The 27215-nt window shown below is 38.8% G+C and overlaps 1 protein-coding gene across 2 annotated transcripts; it reads left to right on the plus strand.

Annotated features, from left to right (window-relative positions):
• Positions 1–620: 620 nt before the first annotated feature.
• Positions 621–25953, plus strand: LOC311283107 (NLR family CARD domain-containing protein 3-like; the record flags this gene model as incomplete). 2 transcript variants are annotated; one of them, XM_084397298.1, is made up of 7 exons in its annotated part: positions 621–911; positions 14840–15006; positions 15315–17141; positions 20979–21152; positions 22216–22389; positions 22475–22521; positions 22604–25953. In XM_084397298.1, exons 1-7 carry the CDS (start codon positions 825–827, stop codon positions 23194–23196), a joined length of 3069 nt encoding a protein of 1022 aa, XP_084253424.1. In that variant the 5' UTR covers positions 621–824. The 2 variants fall into 2 exon arrangements, with proteins under 2 accessions (XP_084253424.1, XP_084253425.1); XM_084397299.1 differs by lacking the exons at positions 20979–21152; positions 22216–22389; positions 22475–22521; positions 22604–25953 and having other exon boundaries at positions 15315–17145.
• Positions 25954–27215: the final 1262 nt, after the last annotated feature.

A 27215-nucleotide genomic window follows, 5' to 3' on the forward strand; every position in this document is an offset into this window, starting at 1 on the left:
GAGTAGCCTATTTATTTTGGTTTGAATAGTTTTGTTTAAAAGTAGACATTTCAAGCTTTCTATAATAGATAGCCTATATTTCTCAAATCTGTGACACACAAGCTGAGTTACGGCGCCCTCCAGTTCACGTGCAATGCAAGTGATCGTGCCGGCGCCTTATTACATTGTCTGCTATGTTTGCTTATTATTTATTAAATACAGGTAATTGGTTGATAAAACATTGAACAATTTACACAAAACGAAAATCTTTTAAAAGGAGTCTTTCTACAAAACTATAGTCAACGAAGTGGTCAAAATCATGTCAAAATCATGTCTTACCGTGTCTTACCGTGTCTCCAGACATATTGCGCATCTCATGATGTGTCATGTCTTTCTCATGCTGCATGCTCACTTTCATAATCAACATTGATTAAATTAAAAAATAACATTAGCCTATAATATTTAAACATAATTATGAAACTAAATATGTTTTCTTTAATGACTGCAACACGTATAGGCCTACAGTACAGAGAAATTTCATGTCTTGTTGTCAGCCACAACATAATGACGTCACATATTTTCCGACTATGAAACAGCTTCCAGCGCGCCTGGTGGTATGGTATGTGAAGTGTCCGCGTATTTCTCACATCTATTGCTTTATTCCTTATTCTTCTGCGGTATTTTTGACACGAAGAACAAATTAATTCAGAACATTCGCTTTGACTTAAGCTCTACAAAAAAGAAAAGAAAAAAAAGTCACTATCCGTTAACTCTTCAGTCAATCCATTTCAGGGTTTTTATGCCACCAAGTCAAGTGAGCTCTGACACGCAGGGACAGGTAGAAGATGTTACGACTTCTTCAGGAAACACTGGATCAAGAAGGATGCTCCGCCATTTCGTCTTCTAAACTTTCACAAATGTCACACTTCACGGTCAGTTATTTGCTTTCAGTTTATTTGTCATGTGCATGAAGTCGGTGAGAAATTGTACATTGAAACGTTTGTGGTGAGGCCAATTCGGTTGAGTAAAGCTGGCAATACATTCACATAGAACTTCCCGGATTAATAACTCGTGAGCTTAACGTTGTTACTACACAAATAACACCTCTTTTTAATCGTAGTTACGTAGACAAGCAGCTACAACCTAATTTTCCTCGAAACGAGGTTTCTTTCGCAGTGGATAAAATACATTGATCTCTATGCGCAGATCCGAAGGGACCGTCTGCAAAGTGCAAAACCTGAAAAGCGTTACTACAAAAACTGTCAACTCACTTAACTGTCACACACTATATAGTGTCACCAAATTCAGTTTACACACCACTGCTGTCCTACTGGTTATACTACAGCACTTATTTTAGTATAAAAGTCTTTTTGCATATTTTTTATGATTTTTAAAAATATATATTTTTAATTGTAGGCTATACAATATGTATAATTTTGATGATTTTTATTGTGAATAATCAATAACTTATAACTGTAATTCACTGTATTATTGGCAAATTCAGTTCACACATAGGATCCAGGATACTATGCATCCTGATAAAGTTCCCTTGACCTTTGGAATTAAAATAGCCCAACCATGCCAATCTCTAGGTATGGTGATGATGTGGGGCCCCCACATCATCACCATCATCACCATACCTAGAGATTGGCATGGTTTTATTTCAGTTAATAGCTGGTTTGATTTGGATTGAAAGATGATCTTATGGAAAGTACCCCATGCCATACATCTCATACTGGGAACTATATTCTCAGAAGGTGAAGCACTGCTACTTCTGCGGAGTGATTTACTCCAACTCGGGATGAGGGAGGGTCGAGCTAACCTCCGTTTTGTTTGACAATACTTCAAACGTCAACAAGAAGTGACCTCACCCAACCTCGCTTAGAGCACCTTTAATTCCCAAAAAGTCTGCGTGTTCCTTTAAAAATAAAAATGTACCTTGAAAATAAATGAATACATTTTTTTAAGTTATCCCATGACTTATTATCATTTGGTCCTTTTAACATTGTAAAGGGCTCACATTCTGTAATTTTTTGCTAGTTTTGGCCTCCATAAACATAACTGTTTTCACATAAATTGATCAGACACACTGATAGCAATCTAAATAAATAACATATAAAATATTTAATAATAATAATAATGGAAAAATGTATTTGTAGTTGTATTTATAAAGTCTTATAGATATGTATAGCATTGTAAGACTGATAAGCTTTAAATACACAAACCATGAACCGTGCAAAAATGCTGTTAATAATAATAATTTTGAAAGACGGATGAGACGTTAGCCACACATTATTACACAATGAGCTATATACTCACCACAAACTTCCAGTGTACTTTTGCTGTATTGACAAATCCAGTGGCTCCATCAAAGTCATCAAATGTGACCTGATACAATGTGTGAAAATGAAAGAAAAAAACAAAACAAAATGTATAAAGAAACAATAGAGACATTACAGGTTAAAAAGAACATTTGCCAGTATCATATCAAACACTATAATAACAGTTCAAACCCATACTGACATAATACAATATTGAAGTGACAAAAATTATGGCTGTCCAATTCATTGTGATTAGTCAAACTTGTACTATTAAGTATTTCCTTTCAATTTGTTGACAGTCCTAATCTATCTATCTATCTATAAATTACAGAAACGTCTGTGTGTCTGTCTGTCTGTCTGTCTGTCTGTCTGTGTGTGTGTGTATGTTAACCGCATATCTCTCGAACCGTTAGTCCGATGGATTTCAAACTCGACAGGTGTCTCGCTACGGGCACGAGTAAGTGCAGTGCCAAGCTTGACGTTATTTGGATGAGAAATCTATCTATAAATTACAGAAACGTCTGTCTGTCTGTGTGTCTGTCTGTCTGTCTGTCTGTCTGTCTGTGTGTGTGTGTATGTTAACCGCATATCTCTCGAACCGTTAGTCCGATGGATTTCAAACTCGACAGGTGTCTCGCTACGGGCACGAGTAAGTGCAGTGCCAAGCTTGACGTTATTTGCAGACGTCTGTCTGTCTGTGTGTCTGTCTGTCTGTCTGTCTGTGTGTGTGTGTGTCTGTTAACCGCATATCTCTCGAACCGTTTCGAGGTTTGCACCTCCCGTCCACACTAAAACGGCAAAAACGGAGACCCAAAACGGAGAAGTTTAGAAACGCTGCCGACCCGTTTTTCGTTTTGAATCTCCGGAGGGCGTTTTAGTGTGGACGGGTCAAAACGGAGGACTTTAGAAACGATGACGTAGTAGAGCCTCACGCTCGGATCTATGATTGGGTGTCATCAGTCATCATGGCGTAGGCTTTATCTTTTCTAGCAGCTGTTGTGCAAGTAAATTCTGCATTTTACAATGCTAACTGCCTACATGCGCCGGAGGCAAGCTATTATTCGAGCGATCTGTGACAATTCCCGGTAAAATAGTGACAATGTGACAATTCCCGTGTGCAACTGACAATTCCCGATAAAATAGTTTACGTTTGACAATTCCCGGTATCGACCGTGTACATGGAGCGTCGGTTTTGGGTTAACCCGGGAAGAACCAGCGCATGGTGGGATAATTTTATCAATGAAGTTGTGTTTACACCGGCACGCGCATGCCCAGTGTTGGTGAATGGTCACGTGATCCGCGTTTTCAGTCGTTTTAATGTGGACGGAGATCAATTCTAATACGCAGCTAAAACGCTGGTGTGGACGGAGATCGTATTCGTTTTAATTCTCCGTTTCTAAACGAAAACGCAGTAGTGTGGACGGGGCCTCAGTCAGCTACACTGTTTACTTCTGAATATTATAGTGTGGTTCCTTCTGAATATTATAGTTTGGTTCCAGAACGTGATAAATCCATTTTGATTAATTTGAGTAAAAATGTGTTTTCTTTACCAAGAAAGTGGCAAGATGAAAAACACTATTTTCTGTTTCAAACTTTCACATAGCATCTTTAGGTTATAATAGCATAAAAAATTCAAATCCTCAAAGATCTATTATAAAAACTGATAATTTTCCCCCAAAAATGCAATAAATTCATGACACTTTTTTTTTCAAAATGCTATCATATTGAAACTGTTGAAATCAGCCATCACTAAGAAATATCTCCTGAACTTTTTTGACGGCGATCAGCTCACAAAAACTGATTTTGCACGGGCACTTTGCACTGCTCCCTGAATCGACGCGCTTATTCATTTGTGGATGTTAACTGAATCTGTAAGTCAGCTATGCTGTTTACTTCTGAATATTATATTTCATTCTGGTGCGCTTAAAGTTATCGCTACTGTGTAATAGTAGCCTAAGCTATTCACCAACTAAACAGTGGGGTCCGCAAAGCACACGGAAGCGCCTTCTCTGAGCCGCTTTACTATTTGGCAACGATCCTTGACCCGCGGTACAAAGACCGTTATTTTGACACAGTCACCAAGCAAGCGGCGGTAAAGACGCTCCAGCAGCAAGTGGACAAAATGACGCACAGCGACAGCGCTACGGAGACACCGGACACAGAAGAACCGCAAGAGAAGAAGATAAGAACAAGTGACGAGGGTGGAAAGTCGCTGCTTGACATGCATGATGAAATTCTGGAGGAAAACTCGACCATGGAACAGCAGGCAGGCCTGACAAGCCACATAAGTGTGCAGGTATAGTATTATCAGACCCAGTCTTTAATTCAAATAACGAAGTCTTTTGTGCAGTTCTTTTTTATTATTAACGTGCTGTGAATTCTATAGAGTTACTAAAATAAATTTACTTAAATAAGAAAGCTAATTGTTATAAAGAATATTGTTTAGTAATGCTTCTCTGCCCCCTTGAGGTTGACCTTAAGCACTGGTCATCTCCTCAGAGCAAAGTTCATCAAAGCTCTTAAGGGGAGGAGGACAGTAATGTCTAGCTGCTGGTAATTGATCAGACATCCATAGTAATACACTTTTGTCTACATTCCTGTAGGTGCATGGCTATCTGAGTGAGCCCCTCATCCCCAGAAATGAGAGCCCACTGCACTATTGGAAAAACAACATAGCTGTGTCCCAATGTTGAAGGCTGCATCCTTCGAAGGACGCAGACTTCAAGGATGCAGCCTATGCGTCCTCTGAAGGACGCACCATGTAGCCTTCCTAGGATTTCCTAATTGTGCAACCAGGTGTTCCCGATCACCGCTCCTGGCGCCAAGCAACGGTGCGAGAGGACAGCTGCTATCCTGATCATTTATTTTGATAACTGAGTAAACAGCTATGGAGCCAGAATTGGCTATTGTCATTTTTATGTTTTATATTTTACTGGAGGTCATGGTGTGCCCCGGCGCTGCCGGATCATGTATTTTCGGTTTAGCCCTGTTTGAATACAAAACCCAATTTATTATAAAAAGTCCAGTATTTCTCGCGCTCGTCATCTGCAGCTGTCACGGTTGCCAGGCGACAAGAACAATCCTTCGCAGGCTAGACCGGTCCGAGCGCTTCAGATGCGCCCTTTGATATGGGACGCTGCTGTAGTTAGCAACAATTTGTTAATATTGTGACAATAAGCCTACATTTTGTTACTTTAATTTTCGGAACTGCATATTTCGTTAAGTATTCACTTACAAATGTGAAGTAACCTGAAGTACTTTTTTCCCTCACATCACAATGTGATTACATTACACTACACAAAAGTATATAATGTAACAACCAGATATTACTGTATATTGAAAATATACAGAAGTAAAATGCAACATAGCCTACGCAGTAATGCAGTAGTAGCCTGATATAAATGCAGTAGTTATTAAAAGTACTTTTTTCAGAAAGCCGTCGATTGAATCAGCCCTGCAAACCTGTTGGTAGACAACTTAGTGGATAGTGGAAATATGCACTCAAACGCTCTGGAGACCATCCCAGATGATGTCCCACCAGCAGGAGGCATTACCAGGGGCAGCCCATCCCGGTCCAGCAGCTCAGCTCAATCTACATCATTTTTTTCTTATTTTATGTATTGTAAAATTAAATGTTTTATGTTGATTTTGATATGTTTAACATATTTTGTAAATGTTGGCGCAGTCATTTTCGTGAATAATAACCGGTTATTCTAGTAATTTTACGGAGGAAAAAACATACAGACATCACTCGGTATTCTGTTGGACCGGAACCACCTTTATTAGCATATATCCATTTATGGAAAGCAGGTCACATTCACGTGACACAAGCGAGCAGTATGAGGGCACACATTACAAACTTTAACACCCCCACTTGTTCTCATACTGTTTAGATTATCATTATAACAACATAACACATGAACAGTCTTGTATTTCTCTTGTGCTACATTTACATGCCAAACATAAGACTTTTGAACTTTTCAAGTTTAAACTTTGTTACTGGTTTAGTCATAACATCAGCCACCATTTCTTCAGTGGGGCAATACTCAATTGTCACTTTACCATCACTGAGTGCTGATCGAATGAAATGATACTTTATATCTACATGCTTGCATCTTTGTCGACACACTGGGTTCTTTGACAGAGCAATAGCACCTTGGTTATCTTCAAAGATTTGTACTGGCTCAAACAGACAACCATTTTCCATGCCATTCAACAACTGTACAAGATACATGCTTTCCTGTGTGGCTGCTGCTATTTGCATCAAGGCACGTACTGAAGTGATATTTGCTGTTGGTGAGAAAGTCTCTTTGTAATCTACCCCCATCACTTGACTATAGCCTTTAGCAACATATCTGGCCTTGTACGTTTCAGTCTCATCTGCATTGTTTTTGACAGCATAGACCCATCTACCCCCCACTGCATGTTTACCTTCAGGTAACGTAGTTAGAGTAAATGTGTCATTTTCCTCAAGGGAATTAATTTCCTCTTTCATGGCCCTAGCCCACATCTGTGACTCACTTGAACTCATAGCATCCTTGAATGTTTGTGGTACACCACACACTCTGTAACAGAAGTCCACATTAGTCAGAATCTGGTCATCACATTCCACATCAGAAACATAATCAGACAAATATTGAGGAGCTCTCCTGTTTCTCTGAGGATAACGCATACTGTGATCAACTACCTCTGTCTGAGCACATTGCTGATTTTTAGTCTCATTTTGAGGTTTATGAGTCTCTTCTGGGATCTGATCAGTCACATTTTCTTTTGACTGGGAGGATACATATCTTTGCCCATGGAAATCATCATCTGACATTGAAATGTCAGTCTGTGTCTGGTGTTCTGTAACACACTTTGTTACAAATCTCACAAGCCTGTGCTTGAGAACTTTTCCTGTGTCTGGATAATAGACCAGGTATGCAGGGCTGTTTTTGTCATACCCTACAAAGATCCCTTTTTCACATCGTGCATCTAATTTCTTTTTGTCCTGCTTGTATGCATAACATGCTGAACCAAAAACTCTCATTTTTGAAAGATCAGGTTTTCTCCCTGTCAGTGCATAGTATGGGGTTTGCCGTATTCTGCCATTGTAGCACCTGTTGCGAATTACTGCAGCAGTCATTACAGCATACGTCCACAACATCTTGGGTAGATTGCTCTCTAAGATCATACATCTTGCCATTTCAAATAGCGTTCTCCAATTTCTCTCAGCAGTCCCATTTTGATGGGGTGAGTAAGGTGCTGAGGTCTCATGTCGAATACAGTTCTTACTTAATAGAGACTGAAACTCTTTTGCCATAAATTCTGTGCCATTGTCTGATCTAACACACTTTATAGTCCCATAAGGGGCTGAATCAGCGAGGAACTTTTCAGTAGCTTTCGCAGTGTCACTCTTAGCTTTTAGAAAATACACGAACACTGAACCCGAGTAGTCATCAGTAAATGCTAGTGCATACTTGAAACCGTCTTTAGCTACTGGGTCGATAGGACCAGCTAGATCTGTGTGCACTAGTTCAAGTGCAGCCTTAGCTCGTGTGTCAGGTTCCCTGTTTCTGCCCTGAACAAATTTACCTTGTGTGCAAACCTCACAGTTTAGGTTAGATTTGTCAGTCTTATTCTTACCCTTGATTTTCATTCCCTCAACTACATCTTGCAATTTGGAAACATCATCATAATTGCAGTGGCCGAGGATCTGATGCCAGGTTTGAATGTCATAACATCCGTTACAACTATCATTGTCCTCGTTGACAGTGTTCAGATAGTACAGTCTGTTGTATTCTTGAATGTGAAATTTAGTACCGCTCTTGTGAATGAGTTCATCACATCCTTGTTGAAAGTTGATCGAAGCTCCATTCGTCGTTGCAGCTTTAACAGAAAAGATGTCCTGCGGGTACGATGGAATGTACAACGCGCTCCTCAGCGTCGTCTTCACCTGTTGTCCCTCGTTGTCAATCAGACACACCTCCGCATCTCCTCGTTTCAACGCCACTCCGCTCGCTCTGGTCCCGTCAGCCAACTCAATGTAGTGTTTCTCCGGCTGGAATTTGTCATCAAACTTTTTGAATTTTTCAATGTCTGTAATAATGTGCGATGTCGCACCAGTGTCGACCATTAGTCCCTTTCGTTGCACACTGTAGAATTGGCAGTCACTCGCTCTAAAGACAAATGTGTGTTCGTCGTTGTCCTCTTTGTCAGCGGCTTGTTTAACATTGTCTCTCTTTTTGCGTCTGCAATTTTCATCTTTGTGCGTCGAGCTTTTACAGTAATTGCACCACAGTCTTTTGTGATTTTGGTTCGGGCAAGCACGGGCCTTGTGCCCCTTTTGACCGCAGTTATAGCACGTAAAGTCAGAGTCTGCTGACGTTAGTCGCTCTCTTCCCCTCTGTTGCGGAGCTGAGGCACTCGCTCTCATCACGTTATCATCACTCGCGCTGGTGTGGAACTTTTCCGTACTTTCAAAACTCCTCAGCTTGGTTTTGAACTCTGCAAACGTTATGTTTTCATCACTTTGTGTGATATGGATGGCGAACGGTTTAAACGAGTCTGGCAAACCTTTCAAAATCATCGCAATTAACAGTCCATCACTGAGACTCTCTTCGGCATTTCTCAGAGCTGTGATTGCGGTTTCTGCTCGAATAATATAATCCGTGACGCTCTCATTTGCCATTTTCTGCAGCGACGTTAACTCTGTGTACAGGCTGATTATTCGCGGTTTTCCTTTACCAGCATAATAACCTCTCAAAATCTGCAGAGCTTTCCTACCGTCGTCCGCTGCATCTCTCATTACAAGAGACAAACTTTTGTCATCCAAGTATTGAATAAGCTCAGCATATGCTTCCTCGTTTTTATCGTCATCATCCTCTTCCTCATCACGCGCGGGAGGCTCTGATAAAATGGTGTCCTTTAGGCCTAGCAGACGCAGGTGGCCTAGAAATTTTGTCTCCCAAAGTTCGTAACTTTTCTCATCTCCGTCGAAATACAATCTACTCCATCGGTTACCTACTTCTCTTCTGGGCCCATAACCTGTTGGCGCAGTCATTTTCGTGAATAATAACCGGTTATTCTAGTAATTTTACGGAGGAAAAAACATACAGACATCACTCGGTATTCTGTTGGACCGGAACCACCTTTATTAGCATATATCCATTTATGGAAAGCAGGTCACATTCACGTGACACAAGCGAGCAGTATGAGGGCACACATTACAAACTTTAACAGTAAATAGTTGGAAAAAGTACTTTAATGTAGCCTAAAGAACAAATGATTTTCATTTACCAATTTTATTTGAAAAAATAAAAAGGTGTAGAATTTGTTTCATGCAGAACGTATTACTGTCATTACAAAAATAAACCATGTCCAGAACAATTCATTCTCTTTTATTTACACAATTAAAGTTGCATAAAAATAAATGTACATCATTTTTCTTTTAAAAAATAAAAGTGAAAAAAGTGAAACAAGAATATGTAGAAAATATATATATTTTTCAATCATTCTCTCAAGAAGAGAAAACAGCCTGTCCAGTCCATCCTCTCCCTTCTTTCCTGTGCACTCCTCGCCTCTGCCTCCCTCTGTAGTTGCATTTCTTCTCTGATCAAGTCCAAAAACTCGTCCTGTCTCGCCGCCTTTGTGCTGGTGCTGCTGCCCCTGGCTCCTCCTCACCGTGGGCACCCACTACTGAACTCGGCCCTGGTGTGTCCTCAGGGATTGAGGCGATGAGGACAGGGGGGTTGGTGCAATGCCTCTGTCCCAACATCTCATCCATGAGGACAAACCAGGGCCAAGTTGCAGCAATGGGTTTCCCACTCACACCCTCTCCTGTCCCAGGACACTTGCAATCCTAAAGGCAGAGCAAATGAACCATGGCTTGTTAACAACAACAGGACAATACATTTCAGCAAAGATGTGTGTATTACTTTTCTTTATATATATATATAGACCCATTTTTTCCTGAATTGTTCTAAAAAAGCAGAAAAGGGTACTTAAAGGGATACTCCACTTTTTTCGGAAATAAGCTCATTTTACAACTCCCCCAGAGTTAAACAGTTGAGTTTTACCGTTTTAGAATCCATTCAGCCGAACTCCGGGTCTGACGGTACCACTTTTAGCATAGCTTAGCACAGATCATTGATTCTGATGAGTCCAGTAGCATTTCTTTCAAAATGACCAAAGAGTTTCAATATTTTTCCTATTTAAAACTTGACTCTTCTGTAGTTAAACCGTGTACTAAGATCGACGGAAAATGAAAAGTTGCGATTTTCTAAGCCTATATGGCTAGGAACTACTCTCATTCCGGCGTAATAATCAAGGAACTATGCGGCTGTACCATGAGTGCAGCAGGCGTAATGATATGACGCAGCGCCTGAAAATAGTCCCCAGCTCGGTAACTTCTTCCAACGTGACCGGGACTAAGTTTGTCTAACCTATTAGACCTATTTTCAGGCGCTGCGTCATATCATTACGCCTGCTGCACTCATGGTACAGCCGCACAGTTCCTTGATTATTACGCTGGAATGAGAGTAGTTCCTAGTCATATAGGCTTAGAAAATCGCAACTTTTCATTTTCCGTCGATCTTAGTACACGGTTTAACTACAGAAGAGTCAAGTTTTAAATAGGAAAAATATTGAAACTCTTTGGTCGTTTTGAAAGAAATGCTACTGGACTCATCAGAATCAATGATCTGTGCTAAGCTATGCTAAAAGTGGTACCGTCAGACCCGGAGTTCGGCTGAATGGATTCTAAAACGGTAAAACTCAACTGTTTAATTCTGGGGGAGATGTAAAATGAGCATATTTCCGAAAAAAGTGGAGTATCCCTTTAACACAGAGGAGCAATCTTAAGTGTATTGTTAACAGTGCAAAATATGACACATCAAGACATGCATACAAAATACTTAAGAAATCATATTTCTGTATACTAAAATTAGGTTAAAACCACATAGCTTGCATGACAGCACTACAAAAACACATAAAAGTGAAACCCCATTGCCTTATCTACTGCTTTTCTTATTGTTTTGGGCTTTATTGTGTGAGTGATATTTCTTATAATACACAAGTGCAAATATTACAAATAGGTCGTTAAACTAATAACGTTATTACCACAAGTTTTGCCTAAAACTACCTGATAAATGAAGCCACGCAATGGTGACGAAGGAGTTAAGAAGAAGTTTATAAGAAAATTTAACTCTGGTTTCGCTAGCTATTTGAGTAAATGAAAACATAATACTTACATTTAAATGTGAATTTGCTGTCCACCACCGATCTCTAGTCTCGGCCGCCTTTAAAAATAAATAAATAAATGCTGTCGTCAACGGCGCGCAATGACTTATGGGGTAGAATAGGCCGCTAAGTGTCCATTTATGTATCCTTCTTTTCACGGGGAAATGAAGGGTGCATTTGGCGTCGCTTTTGAATCAGGGAAGCCTTCGTCGCGGCGCGATGACGCAACCGGCCTTCGAATACGGCCTTCGAAGGATGGAGAATTGAATTGGGACAGCCTTCATCGAGCCGCGGTGACGCAATCGGCCTTCAAATGCGACCTTCCAAGGATGCAGCCTTTGAATTGGGACGTCCTTCGTCGCGCCGCGGTGACGCAATCGGCCTTCAAATACGGCCATCCGGCCTTCAAATACGGCCTTCGAAGGACGCAGCCTTCACTTTGGGACACAGCTATTGTCTCGCTTTCCTGCCCTGGCTAAAGCAGCGCGCAAGTACCTTTCAGCTCCATGTACAAGTGTGGACAGCGAACGTCTCTTCTCTGCTGCATCACATTGTTGATGAAAAGAGAAACAGGATCCAGTGTGAGAAAGCAGAAATGCTTCTCTTTGTAAAAAAAACCCTGCCTTTGGTGATGAAGTAGGCCTGGACTATAACTTACTGCACAGTGTTAGGTGGAAACCCTGTTTGTTTGGGATATTTACTTTTGAGTAAATTGTTGCTGCTTTAAGTTCGAGAATGTACAAAGACCACCATGTCTTTTGAATTACGGTTATGTCACAGTTCTCATTTTTGTTTGAACATTTTTATAGATGGGTTTTAAAATTGACTTGTTTTTTTTATGTTTGCTTTGTAGAAACCTTGTTTCAGGGTTTGGACATTTACATTTACATAAAAATGTGCACAAACAGTCAGGATATGTGTTGGATATTTTGTCTCAAATTTGAGTTTAACTGGAGTGCACAGAGCTGAAAACATGTTGCCATGAATACTGGCATGCCTGATAAGTGGTAAAAGTTGGTTACTTATGTTTTATGGTAGCCCTGTAACCTTGTTATTTGGAAATAAAATGCATTCTGAAAATAAAGGAAGAAATTCAGTACAAACTTTTATCATCTCAGAAACATTTTTTAAAAACACATATCGATATCGGTAAATATCGGTCATCGGCCATAACAGAAACATTTATATCGGATATCGATATCTGCCAAAATTTTCATATCGGTGCATCCCTAATTATAGGTTATTCACAGCCATCATTTGTAGTAACCTAGCCTGCTTCCTGAATTCAATGCGTTCACAGTCTCTTTCACGGGCACCAAACCAACAATTACTAAAAACAAACACAAAAACTGATTTTGCACGGGTATTTTGCACTAGTATCTATAAATTACAGAAACGTCTGTCTGTCTGTCTGTCTGTGTGTGTGTGTGTCTGTTAACCACATATCTCTCGAACCGTTAGTCCGATGGATTTCAAACTTGACAGGTGTCTCGCTACGGGCACGAGTAAGTGCAGTGCCAAGTTTGACATTGTTTGGATGAGAAATGCTAAAGATATCGTTAAATATATAATTTTTAAAAGGTTGTGGTTTAAAAATAAACATTGACATTAGAGGGTTGTATCTAGGGTTGCCAACCGTTCCGTATAATACGGAATCGTCCCGTATTTGACACATAAAAGTCTTGTTCCGTATTGAACTGATACGGAACGCACTTTGTTCCGTATTTTTGAGAATCGATTCAGTGCAAATCCATGACAGACACATAGCTTCTAATATATGTCAGACTATGAACGAAGACATTTGTAGGCTATGATAAGAAAAAAAACCCGACGGTGCGGCAGATACTAATTTCTCTCCGTTTGTCTATGATCAGCGTATCGTTTTTAACATCTTGGAACATCATCAGAGAATGCCCTTTTAATTGGTCGTTTCAGTCATTGTGAGTCACGTATCGTAGCAACGATGACGACAAGTGACAACAGCGGGAAATGTAAAAATGACTCTTACCTCCGAGCAGCCGGCGAAAAAGAAAAGAGCACAAAAATATACGTATACAGGTGTTGTATGGCTTGAATGCAGTATTTGAGTGCAATATTTTATATTTTCTTTATTAGCTGTTTTTTTTATGTATTATTGTTTTGCACTGGAAAGAAAGTTAACTATAATGGAAGTATAATTATATAAAGATATTTGCACTACACTTCCTTAAAATGTTGTCTAATTAAATTAAAAAAATTATTTTTTGCACTGGAAAGAACATTCTAGAAGTCTAATTCTATTGAATAAGTTCGCACAAGGCTACAGAAAATTGTTGTTTCTTTTTCTTCAAATGCAGTCTAAGCCGATGAGTTTTGAATGTTATATGTTGTATTTGTTTAAGTTAAAAATAAAACGTATTATAAACTAAACAAATCCATGGTTCATTGTTGGCAAAATGATCATGATAGCCCTTTTATTTCACATCTATGTGGTTCAGTCTTGTAACGTTATTGATTAGGCCTACTTTGCTATTCTATAAATATATAGGCCTAATAAGTTGTATTATAATGCTATAATGTATGAAATATATTTATCTAAATGTATCAATTAGTTTCCACAATAATCACCAGAAGTCATCATTACAGGATTTTGAACACGGTCCTGAGCCATTGCTGGGCGCCGCGGACAGACGCTGAAAGGCGCCGCCGGTGTGTGTACTCTCATAGAGAATAATGTGTTCGAATTTAAAAGACGTGGCGCTGCGCGGCGCCGAGCTGCGCGTCCGGTGTGCGACCCCCTTCAGTCAGCTACACTGTTTACTTCTGAATATTATAGTTTGGTTCCAGAACGTGATAAATCCATTTTGATTAATTTGAGTAAAAATGTGTTTTCTTAAATTACCAAGAAAGTGGCAAGATGAAAACCACTACTTTCTGTTTCAAACTTTCACATAGCATCTTTAGGTTATAATAACATAAAAAATTCTAATCCAGATTTTGATTTTCAAAGATTTATTATAAAAACGGATAATTTTTTCCCAAAAATGCAATACATTTTTTCAAAATGCAATTAATCCATTGAATCAATATAACAGTTATTTTTTATCATATTGAAACTGTTAAAAACTAAACTAAACTGAACTCACATTAAACTGACTCATGTTTGACACATTAAACCTGACCATCACACACATTGATTGGATAAATCAGATGAACTTTTCGCATGGGGATTGAAGCGAAAAGGTAATTTATTATTTGTCTCAGTGCAAATGTCTTTTGTGCATTTGTAAAGAAGAAATTATCATGGATATATTGTAATTTTTTTCTGTGTTTCTATACAGGCCAGGTGTCAGTTCGTCATTATGGAGAAAGGAGAAAAAGCTGCATCTGAAATGATGCAAAGGACTCAGCGTTCATCTCCAGAACCCAGCTGTGTGTCTCTGAAGAGTGACGTATCACTGAATCATCCTCCTGACCTCAGTGATGGAGCCGTGACATCTGAGCCAGTGTAAGTGTGAACATGTATAACAAGTGGGTGACTTAACTATAGCTAGTGAGTGAAACTAGTAGACGACAATTCATGTGAGAGAAAAAAATAATTGAATGCACGCTGAGAGATGAGATTTTATTTTTGATTTTACCTAAAATATTTGGACAAAATTAAAGTGATGGAAAACTAACTTTGATCCCAGAGTCAAGACACAAGACATCAAATATATGAAAAATACAAGACTACTATCTGTAATGATTTACTTGTTTTGTTTTTTACCCTTTATTTTGTAATATTTTTTCCATCTGTTTTTTTCTTCTCCGCAGTGGGAATAGAGATTATCAGACCAGAGACCAGGATTCTCCTCAACCAGTGGATGATGAACTACAGAGAGTAAAAGACCGACTCAAAATCAGCTTGAAAAACAAGTATGAGAGATTATTTGAGGGACTGAATCTCCAAGAGAATGAAACTCTCCTGGACAAGATCTATACACAGCTCTACATCATAGAGGGAGAGAGTGAAGGAGTGAATGAAGAACATGAGGTTTTACAGATGGAGAAAACAGCCAGAACACAACACTCTCAAGAGACTCCAATCTACTGCAATGACATCTTTAAAGCCTCACCTGAACCAGGACGCGAGAAGAAAGAGCAAATCAAGACTGTCCTTACTAAAGGCATTGCTGGAATCGGGAAAACTGTCTCTGTTCAGAAGTTCATTCTGGACTGGGCTGAGGGAAAAGCCAATCAGGATGTAGATTTCATGTTTGTGCTTCCATTTCGAGAGCTGAACTTGATCCGAGATCATCAGTACAGTCTTCACAGACTTCTGCTGGACTTTCATCCTGAACTTCAAGATCTGGACTCAAAGATTTATGCGGAGTGTAAAGTTGTGTTCATCTTTGATGGTCTGGATGAAAGCAGAATCCCACTGATGTTTTCAGACACTCAGGAAGTTTCTGATGTGACTGAGACTTCATTAGTGGGTATGTTGATGTCAAAGCTCATGAAAGGAGATCTGCTTCCCTCGGCTCTCATCTGGATCACTTCCAGACCAGCAGCAGCCAATCAGATCCCATCCAAATACATCCACCGTTTGACAGAGATTCAGGGATTCAATGAGCCTCAGAAGGAGGAATATTTCAGGAAGAGAATCAGTAACGAGCATCAAGCCAGCAAAATCATCTCACACATCAGAAGAGCAAGAAGCCTCCACATCATGTGCCACATACCCGTCTTCTGCTGGATCTCATCCACTGTGCTTCAGAAGCTCCTGGAAGAAGATCTGAGTGCAGAAATCCCTCAAACTCTGACTGAGATGTACAGCCACTTTCTGCTGATTCAGATCAACATGAGGAATCAGAAGTATGAAGAGAGAGATCCAGAGAAACTCCTGCAGTCCAACAGAGAAGTGATTGTGAAACTTGCTGAAGTGGCTTTCCATCAGCTGATGAAGGGCAATGTGATGTTCTATGAGGAGGACCTGAGAGAGAGCGGCATAGACGTCACTGACGCCTCAGTGTATTCTGGGATTTGCACTGAGATCTTTAAGGAGGAATCTGTGATTCATCAGAGGAAAGTCTACAGCTTCATTCATCTGAGCGTCCAGGAGTTTCTCGCTGCTTTCTACGTGTTTTACTACCATATAAATGCAACTATGGAGAAGCTGAAGAATTTTGCTTCAGTACAAAATTTGCTTATAGGTGCAGTCAATAAAGCCTTCAAGAGTGAGAATGGACAGCTGGATCTGTTCTTGAGGTTCCTGCTGGGTGTCTCACTGGAGTCCAATCAGAGACTCTTACAAGATCTACTGACACACACAGAGAACAGCTCAGAGAGCATCAGAGAAACCACTCAGTATATTAAAGAAAAGATCAAAGATGGACACGGACTCTCCGCTGAAAGATCCATCAATCTGTTCCTCTGTCTGCTGGAAGTGAAAGATCAGACTCTGTCCAGAGAGATTCAGGAGTTTGTGAAATCAGACAAACACTCAGAGAAGAAACTCTCTGCTGCTCACTGCTCAACAATCGCCTACATGCTTCAGATGTCAGATGAGGTGCTGGATGAGCTGAACCCCTTGAAATACAACACATCAGATGAGGGAAGAAGAAGACTGATACCAGCTGTGATCAACTGCAGAAAAGCCCTGTAAGTGTTAATGTTAAGAATCATGTTTAAATAGGACCTATTACAAGCTAATTTGAGCATGTTTCAGGAATATTTCACTCTTTACCATAACCATGTTTGATCTTTGGTGGAAAAAAACAGCATTTCTTGTATGGGATCAATATCCCGCCTTAAGTATTGCAGCCACGGATCAAAAAATAATAAGCGTGAATCAAAAATTTAAAAACACATGTAAAAATATATTGCACAAACTGAAAAAAATAATGCCAAATGATCAGAATAGCAAACAACGTGGTCACGGACCAAAATATAATAGGCGTGAATCAAAAAATAACAAGCATGAATAAAAAGTTTAAACGCATTAAAAGTTATTTTGCACAAAACTTTTTAAAAATACTTTTTAAGAAAGCATGACCATAAGTTTGTTTTCCTTGGTTTTATTACTCTGTACTTTGTGCTCTCTTGCATTTTCTGCTCATATTTTACTCTTTTGTACGCTTGTGCTGTTTTTCTCTTTGCTCTTCTTTCTATGTTCTGCGCTTGCTTTCCCAAATGTTGCAGTTCGAGTTTTATGTAAATTAGGGCGGGCTTAAGCGTCACCATTGGTCCACTAGTTCTAGATTGACAGCTACTCCTCTAGCCAATCAATCAAAGAGGGGAGTTGATGTCACACCAATGCGACTCGTGGCTACTGATGCTTACTTATACAGGGGAAGACGACAGTTTAATTTAACTTTACAAAGACTTTCAAGCAGTAAAGTATCTGAACTCTGGACATAAATAATTAAATTCATCTTTTTTGAGATACATGAGAATGTTAATGAGCACACTGGTAATTGGTGTTAAACAATATTACTTGGCTCATGATGTCAATATGCTAAGGCTACTGTAAGTGAAACATCCTGCAGTTATGAAACGCTACAATTCTTTGCAAAAACTAAGTTTAAAACGACCATTGTCTGAAGACTTTAAAGGAGAACTCCGGTCAATTTTAACATTGAGCTGATTTTTTTGTACATTTGGAGTGCTGTCAATACAGAGAACAACGACAAAAATCGGTGTTGCCTACACAGAGTTATTCTATTTTTAAAATTTGCACCCTGTTGACTTCAATGGGGCAAGTTTTAAACCTGCTTTTAGCCTCTTAACATCCTTGATGTGTCATTACAAGTGCACAGAAAATGTGAGTCGATTGCCGAGTTCACACGCATGATCATAGGTAACTAAACCTATGCGCGTGAACTCGGCAATCGACTACTTTGGACTTCAACCGAAAACAGGATGTAAACACAGGTATTTGCGCTGGCTTAAATAACATCATTTTTATACATATCTTTCACATCTACTGCAATCAGATTCACTCGTGTTCACTCTGAAGGAATCACTCACATTTTCTGTGCACTTGTAATGACAGATCAAGGATGTTAAGAGGCTAAAAGCAGGTTTAAAACTTGCCCCATTGAAGTCAACAGGGTGCAAATTTTAAAAATAGAATAACTCGGTGTAGGCAACACCGATTTTTGGCGTTGTTCTCTGTATTGACAGCACTCCAAATGTACAAAAAAATCAGCTCAATGTTAAAATTGACCGGAGTTCTCCTTTAAGACTTTGACCTGTCACTGCTATGCATTGCCTATCTTCTTTATTAACTACGCCAAATTTGACAAAAGATTATTGAAAATGATTGTTACAGAGAAGATATACAGAAACCAGTTGGATTTAATATACAGTGATTTATTACATACTTATTGTGTTTATTTACATAGCTACATAGCTACATAATTGCATATTACTTTAGGATTAATGTTTTAAATATAGCTTCAAATTTGAATACAGTAACATCTCCATCAGGGATAGGTAACGTTGTTTCTGGAGTGCTGCTGTCCTGCAGAGTTTAGCGTCAACTCCGATAAAAACCTCACCTGTCTGTAGTATTAATTATCCTAAAGATGATGATTAGCTGGTTCATGTGTGTTTGATTAGGGTTGGAGGAGCTAAACTCTGCACCCAGGACCGACATTGCCCATCCTTGTGATTGATTAAATATGAAAGTAAAACGGCCAGTAGGTGGTGGCAAGTTACTGGTTTTACGAGCAAGTTATTCGTTCAAACCTCTTGTTTAAATCGGCAATTCTTTGATGAAACACTGTTGTGTTGCTCGGAGAAGATCGACGCTTGCGGTGCCAGGTCCAGAGGTAAGTGCAATAGAGGTGAATGATGGATCATCAGACAGGCACAACTGTGACAACTGTACATGTTAAATTTTTTGATTCACGCTTATTATTTTTTGATCCATGGCTGCAATACTTTAGACAGGATATTGATCCCATACTTTTGGGCTGCTCGATAATGGCAAAAATCATAATCACAAATATTTTGGTCAATAACGTAATCAATACAAAGTTCTGTCATGAAACTCTAGATGGCGCAGGCTGATAGGTCCTTAACTCAATCTGCTTGCAATCACATCATTCAGTATATGGCACAGCTGTTTGGTTTCTGCTGTATCAGTAGCCAATGAGCTCGCTGTTCAACCTACAAATACTTGGTTAGCGAGCTCTAGCGTGAATGACTTATGTAACATAAACGTTGGTAAAACAAATCTTGCTCCATCTTTTATCTTTACTCGAAATAGTAAGAATGACAGACAAGCTGCATTGATAGACACAGTTTTAAACACATACTTACAGGTTGTGGTTCTGAGGAGCAAGTTGGTACAAATAAACTGATTGCACCAGGTTTGCTTGAGCTAGAACACATGAAATATCTAAACTACCAAGGTTTCTTGAGTGTCACATTTGACTGCATGTTAGAAATATGGGTAAGTCAAAGGAATGGTCCGAAAAGTTAAGAGAAGATATCATCACCCTTCACAAACAAGGAACAGGATACAAAAAGATAGCAATGCCACTAAATGTTTCTAGAGGTACCGTTGGAAGCATAGTTTGGAAGGAACAGTGGTTACACTACCTGGATGGGGCAGAAAAAGGAAGCTATCAACGGCTGCAACGTGGGATGCTATCCACGAAGCTATCAACGGCATGTCATCTGGGAGGGAGCTGAAGCTTGAGCGTCATTAGACCTTCCAATAGGACAATGATCCCAAGCATTCCTCAAAATCCACCAAGAATTTCACTCACATTACAGGCAGACCCATGATAATTTAAAGACATTCACAGTTACACACATATAAAACAGATAAGAGGAATAAAATGACTAAGACAACATGTCAACCTTTTAAAACTCTAATATACATAAAATCATTCATATATAGAGAGCAGTTAAAACGTGTCATATGTGACAGTGTCACATAACTTCTATTAACTAAATCAAATCAATATTTGGTTTGACCACCCTTTGCATTTAAAACAGCTTTTATCCTAGGCACATCGTTTTTCAGGTAGCTTTGCAGTTATGTTTCTTCAAGCATCCTGGAGATGTTGCCGCAGTTCTTCTGGATTTAGTCTGTCTCAGTGTTTTCTGTTTCTTCATGTAATCACAGATGGATTTGATGATTGTGAGATCCAATCTACGTGTGGAGCATACTGGCTGTTGTTAGACTCCTTGTGCATATAAAAATCTCAGTGGATTATTACAATTAATTACAGCAAAGCATTGCTGCATTTTTAAATGTGTGAATGTTTGAAACACAGCAGGAGCTAAAGAAACAGTCAGGAGCTCATCTGATCTCTGATCTTAATGTACCTGAATGATAAAATGATCAGATTATCCCCTCACACTCTGGAGCTTATCTTATTGTGGTCCGAACTGGAATTTTACAATTAATAACAAAGATAACTGCCAACTTACTTATTAGCATGTCTTCATTATTTTATTTTATTATTTAATCTCTTCTAGTCTTGCTGGCTGTATTCTCACTGATCAGTGTTGTGAGAGTTTGTCATCAGCTCTACAATCCTCAAACTGTGCCCTGAGAGAGCTGGACCTGAGTAACAATGACCTGCAGGATTCAGGAGTGAAATTGCTCTCAGATGGACTGAAGAGTCCAATCTGTCAGCTGCAGATACTGAGGTTTGATTTTTACATTGTTTCATTAATTTGTTGGGAAAAAAAATTAGAGAAACTAAGCAATGTCACGTCAATTCTCACAATCCAAGTACTTTCCAAACTACTTTACTGAATATTGTGTCATAATGTTTTAAAGCTAGAGTTAACAGCCAAAGGTTTAAAAAAAAAAAAACATTGTAAGATGTTTATAGTGAAGCTAAAAACTTTGAGAGGAGTTGATCCTTTTCTGACATCACAAATGAATGTACTATTATGCTAACCCTAACCCATGTTAGTGAGGCCATTGTTTAAACCACTGGTGTCAAACTCAGTTCCTGGAGTGCCACAGCCCTACACAGTTTTGTTCCAGCCCTGCTTCAACACACACACACCTGCAGTTTTCAAATAAGCCTGAAGGAATTGATTAGCTGATCAGGTGTTTAATTAGGGTTGAAGCTAAACTCTGCAGGGCTGTGGCCCTCCAGGAACTGAGTTTGACACCCCTGGTTTAAACTGTAAGGAGAATGATTAATGTAGTTATTTAAGTCCATCCTGATTTGAGTAGAGCAGGGTGTCTCAAACTCTGTCCTGGAGGGCCGCTGTCCTGCAGAGTTTAGCTCCAACACTGATCAAACACACCTGAGCAAGCTAATCAATGTCTTCAGGATCACTAGAAACTCACAGCTAAGTGTGTTTGATCAGGGTTGGAGCTAAACTGTGCAGGACAATGGCCCTTCAGGACCGAGTTTGAGAAACCCTGGACTAGAGCAATGAAGGCAGCAGTCAGTGATGTGTTTCACTGTTGCTCTGTAATGGGAAATTTCAGTGTAATGGTACTGTTGTAGTACGGACAAAGGGGTGGGGACACGGGTTATGATATCAGTTCCTGAGTAAACAGTTATGCTGAGTATCACGCACGATCCTGGCTTGTTTTTATAAAATAGCTAACACAACAACTGTCTAGCTGATGTAGTTTACAGGTGTCCTTCAGCAACACAAGGCAGATATGAGGCTAGAGCTGGAGCTGATACAGCTTCACATGCACTTCTCACTTCACAACAATACACTGCTCTGCTCTATTCTGTAGGTTGTCTGGCTGTATGGTGACAGAGGAAGGCTGTGGTTATGTGTGTTCAGCTCTGAGTTCAAACCCCTCACACCTGAGAGAGCTGGATCTGAGCTACAACCACCCAGGAGATTCAGGAGTCAAGTTGCTCTCGGACAAACTGAAGGACCCAAACTGTTCACTGCAGATACTCAAGTATGTAAAACACTAATACTGACATACTGAACGTAGGTGTGTGCATGGTGAATATCTACATTAATGTGTGCTTGTGTGTTTATAGTGTGGATCATGGCGGAGAAATCAGGATCACAACTGGACCACAAAAGTGTACGTCTACAAGCACACACACTCACACAGACACGTAGTGACTGTTGTTTTGTTATAGATGATTCTGTCTTCTTTTATTCAGATGCCTGCGATCTCAGACTGGATCCAAACACAGCAAACACTCGTCTCATTCTATCTGATGAGAACATGAAGGTGACGCGTGTGGGAGAGAAGCAGCTGTATCTTGATTACCCAGAGAGATTTGATTATGCTCCTCAGGTTCTGTGTGGAGAGAGTCTGATTGGACGCTGTTACTGGGAGGCTGAATGGAGCGGGCGTGTTAAAATATCAGTGACGTGTAAAGGAATAGGCAGGAAAGGAGAGAGATATGACTCTATATTTGGATACAATGACAAATCCTGGAGTCTGAACTGCAATAATTATAGATTTACTGTCTGGCACAATAATAACTACACTGATATACCTGACATCCAATCATCCTCTAATAGAGCAGGAGTGTATGTGGACATGTCGGCCGGCACTCTGTCCTTCTACAGCGTCTGTGACACAAACACACTCATACACTTACACACTTTCAACACCACATTCACTGAATCCCTCTATGCTGGATTTGGGCTTTATGATGATTCCTCAGTGTCTCTGTGTCAGATTAAACAACACACAGACACACTAATGTCCACTTTTAAACAAAGTCCTCAAATCTCACATAATTAGGGGCCAAGCACCGATGGTGTGATGGCACCTACTGTATCCGTTAGTTTTCTTCTAATTATTATTCTTTTATTTTTCTTCTTCTTCTTCTTCTTCTTCTTCTGCTATGGATGTCTATGGCAGCCCATAGTAACGTATGGTAAAAAGTTGAGAAATTTAGCACACTGATAGAGGACAGTCTAAACATTCACCACAGCACATTTGGAGTCTGTAACTCAATCCCTCCAGCACCACTTACTGTCCAAATTTTCATTTACATTTATTTTAAAAGTTTTAGAATCGTATGGGCTAGAAACAAAATGATTTTCCTGTAATTCTTTGGCTCGTGCAGAATGCACCCAATGATGGCATTTTCTGTCACGATGTGTACGGCCATCTGCCGGAAGCTAGTTATTTTGGTTGATAAAGTTTTAAATATGGATATTTTTCTTACACAAACGCCTGGCTTTAATAACGCCTGGAAGGGCTTTAATAACTTATGGAATTACTATTACCATGGATGGATGCACTTTTTTTGGGCTTCAAAATCTCATCCTACATTCACTATCATTATAAAGCATGGAAGAGCCAGGACATTTTTTTATATAACTCGATTATATTCGTCTAAAAGAAGAAAGTCATATACACCTAGAATGGCTTGAGGGTGAATAAATAATGGAGTAATTTTCATTTTTGGGTGAACTATCCCTTTAAGTGAACGTAAACAGAAAGAAATCTGATTATGTGGGTCTTAAAGTAAAAGCAAAACGTTAATCAAATAACTAAAAAAAGAGAAAATCTCTCACTGCTCTTGACTGAAAAACTTTAACAAGGTTTAATCTGCAGAGGTGGGTAGAGTATCCAAAATCTGTACTCAAGTAAAAGTAGAAGTACTTATAGAAATATTTACACAAAGTAAAAGTAAAAGTAATAATAATAGTTACTTGAGTAAGAGTAAAAAAGTATCCAATGAAAAAACTACTCAAGTAGCGAGTTACTATTTACTTATAGGCCTGTATGATCATATAGGCCTGTATATATATATATATATCGTCGCTGCCCGATGAAACTCACGTATGTCCAAAATGGTTACTTTTCAGGAAGTGAAAACACCGTAATTTCAAAAGCAGTTGAACGTAGCATTGTCATACTTGGTACGGCATCTTTAAATGTAACCATATTGTTGCCAGTGTAATGATATAATCCACATTTGACCAAAATCGAGTTTAAATGGACATACGTGCATATTTTACAGTAACGGTGGTCGATATGCGTTCTTCCGATCATTAATTAGAATGGCCAAGTCGCGTTTCATATTGACAGATGAATAGGCTACGCTCAGTTTATTAAATAGCCTACGTCTCGGTTTATTAAATGTCTCTTGCAAACTATGAAGGGACAATGAATCAATACACTCATTGCTGACCCCAGGGCCAGCGCGTCCATATAGGCGAACTAGGCAATTGCCTAGAGCGGCACCTTTGTAAGGGCAGCAAAATGTGTGCCAACCGGGAATGAACAATTCACAAAATAGGCTAGGCTATGATCACATAATCAGAGAGTAGCCTTTTTCTTTTCGTTTTGAATTATTTTGTTTAAATACTTTTAAAGCTTTGTGTTTTTGATGTCTTTCTCATGTCTGTGTGAGGCATACACTGAGTTTCGTTAAGTTAGGATGAGATGAGCTCCAGTTAACGTGCAATGCAAGTGACCGCGTGGGCGCCTCCATGATTATATTGTCTGCTATATATTTCCTTCTTATTTATTAAATCCACTCAAGGCAATTGGTTGATGAAAAATTTATTAAAATTAAGATACAATTTATACAAAACAAAATTCACTTTAAAGAAAGGCTTTCTACAAAACTTAATGAAGTGGTCAAAATCATGTCTGACCCGTCTCAAATTGTGCATCCTATTACTCGTGCTGTTCACTTTTCATACTTTCAACAATATAGTAGACCTACAGACTCTATTTGTACAAATTGCTGCACATTCATTTAATTCTGCATTTTGCACACACAAGTTGAAAGGCTTCAAATCAAGTTCATGGATAATTGTGCTGCATTTATTAATCATTATAATACTAAAATCATAACAAAGTAGGCTATGCTATGTACAAAAAATACAGCCATTTCTGTTTGCACCCTTGCTGCACCCTTTTTTTTACATTTCATCTCTCATTCTTAAATAGAATAATGAATGAACGAAAAAGTACACGGACCCAACATGTAGGCTATTAGCCTTTTTACCCGTTATCAATCTAAATTAATCTCGTTTTTAATTTAACTTAATTTCGTTTTTCTTTATTTAAATTTCGTTTTTTTCTTTATTTAATTTTCGTTTTTTCTTTATTTAAATGTCATTTTTCTTTATTTAAATTTAGTTTTTTCTTTATTTAAATCTACCCTTTACTGTGTCAGTAATTTATTAGTCAAACAAATATTAGACTACCTTAAAAGTATTGCTTAAGTTAACCCTCTGGGGACCAAAAACGCGCCCGCGCGTTTTGCTCGTTTTTTTTTTTTAGCAATGAAAATAAACACTAAATGCTCTGTTAATTTTGATCTTTCATTTTCGTGTAATACATCAATCGATCCTGTTCAGTTTCTATTTTTTTTCTGTATACTCACAATAAAAATAAAGTGTTTTGCTTTTTGACAAATAAAGAAATATTAACATGATGCGATTTCTGCCTTCTCTCTGTCAGTAAACTCCCATTTGAAACGCGTTCGAAAATGATCTATAACTCCGCGAAAATTCAGTCAAACAGGCAAACAGACCCACAGGCATATAGCTTGAGATCGCAGCTTTTAAATGAAGTAATTTATATAAAAAACAAATATTCTCACCTTCTGTAATCTGTACAAAAAGAGAGCGACTCCAGTCGAGCTCATTACGAGCCATTCAAAAGTAATTTGACCACTCCCCGGAGAGCGCGTGCTATTCAAATGCAAATTCTGAGAACCATTTCAGTCTGTGAAACGCCCCCACATCAGCTGTAAACAAAGCGCGTCGCAATCGAGTGAGGCATAATAGCCTACCTTATGGAGAAAAGTTTATGGAGAAAAGTTTCCTCTGATATGAGGAGCAGATCCCGCTGAGGAGTGAGGTAGGCTGTTTTCTTTTCTCAAGTGTGGAATAACGTTATGGAATAACGTTAGAGGCCTATGCAAACCGCAAAAAGATGAATCGCATTTCTAGAATATGACTCGCCTTTCTGTGAGATGAATGAAGGGTACATATTTGTAAAGACTGTTTAGCCTAAATATGAATCGCGCGTCTGTGTGTGAAAGAATAAACTGCTTTGCTATAGCCTACTGAGATGAGTAAAAATCGACTGGAATATGTTGAAATAAAATGTATTTGTATAAGCAACGTATTAAACTGCAAATTAGCATTTATATGCCCTAATATTTCATAAAAACAACGTTACAGTCAGTCACTTGTTGACTAGATTTGGGTACAGTTTTTAGGCTACTGTAGAATATACTGCCACATCAAAGCAATTTCTGCTCATATCTAACGTTATATATATATATATATATATATATATATATATATATATATAACTATATTATTTATATATATTATTTATATATATTATATATATATATATATATTTGCTATATTCAAACTAATAAATACATATGATAAAATGTAGGCCTATAATCTTTTTTCTTTTTCTTTTTTACAAAGAAAGAGTACACTTGAAATATTGTTGAAATTGTAATTATTGTTGTAATTGTAACATTTTTAATAAAATAGCAAAACATATTTACAAGATAGATGTAAGCGAAATCTTAAATGGTCAATATAAGTCTTCTTCTAAATACATATTTTGTCCTTGCATTGTGGCTCAGTCAGTGTCACACCTGAATGAATGGCTAATTATGCAGAGTCATTATGCAGAGTGGGTGGGACCTTGTAATTTAAGGTGTAAACTACTCCTCCCCCTCGCATATTGGCTTTCCAAGCAAAACCTGTTTTACACCATTTAAATCAATGTATTTTTTTTTTGTGAACGATAAAGCAAGACTATTT

Source organism: Rutilus rutilus (assembly GCF_951802725.1).
Source record: "Rutilus rutilus genome assembly, chromosome: 23".
NCBI lineage: Eukaryota > Metazoa > Chordata > Actinopteri > Cypriniformes > Leuciscidae > Rutilus > Rutilus rutilus.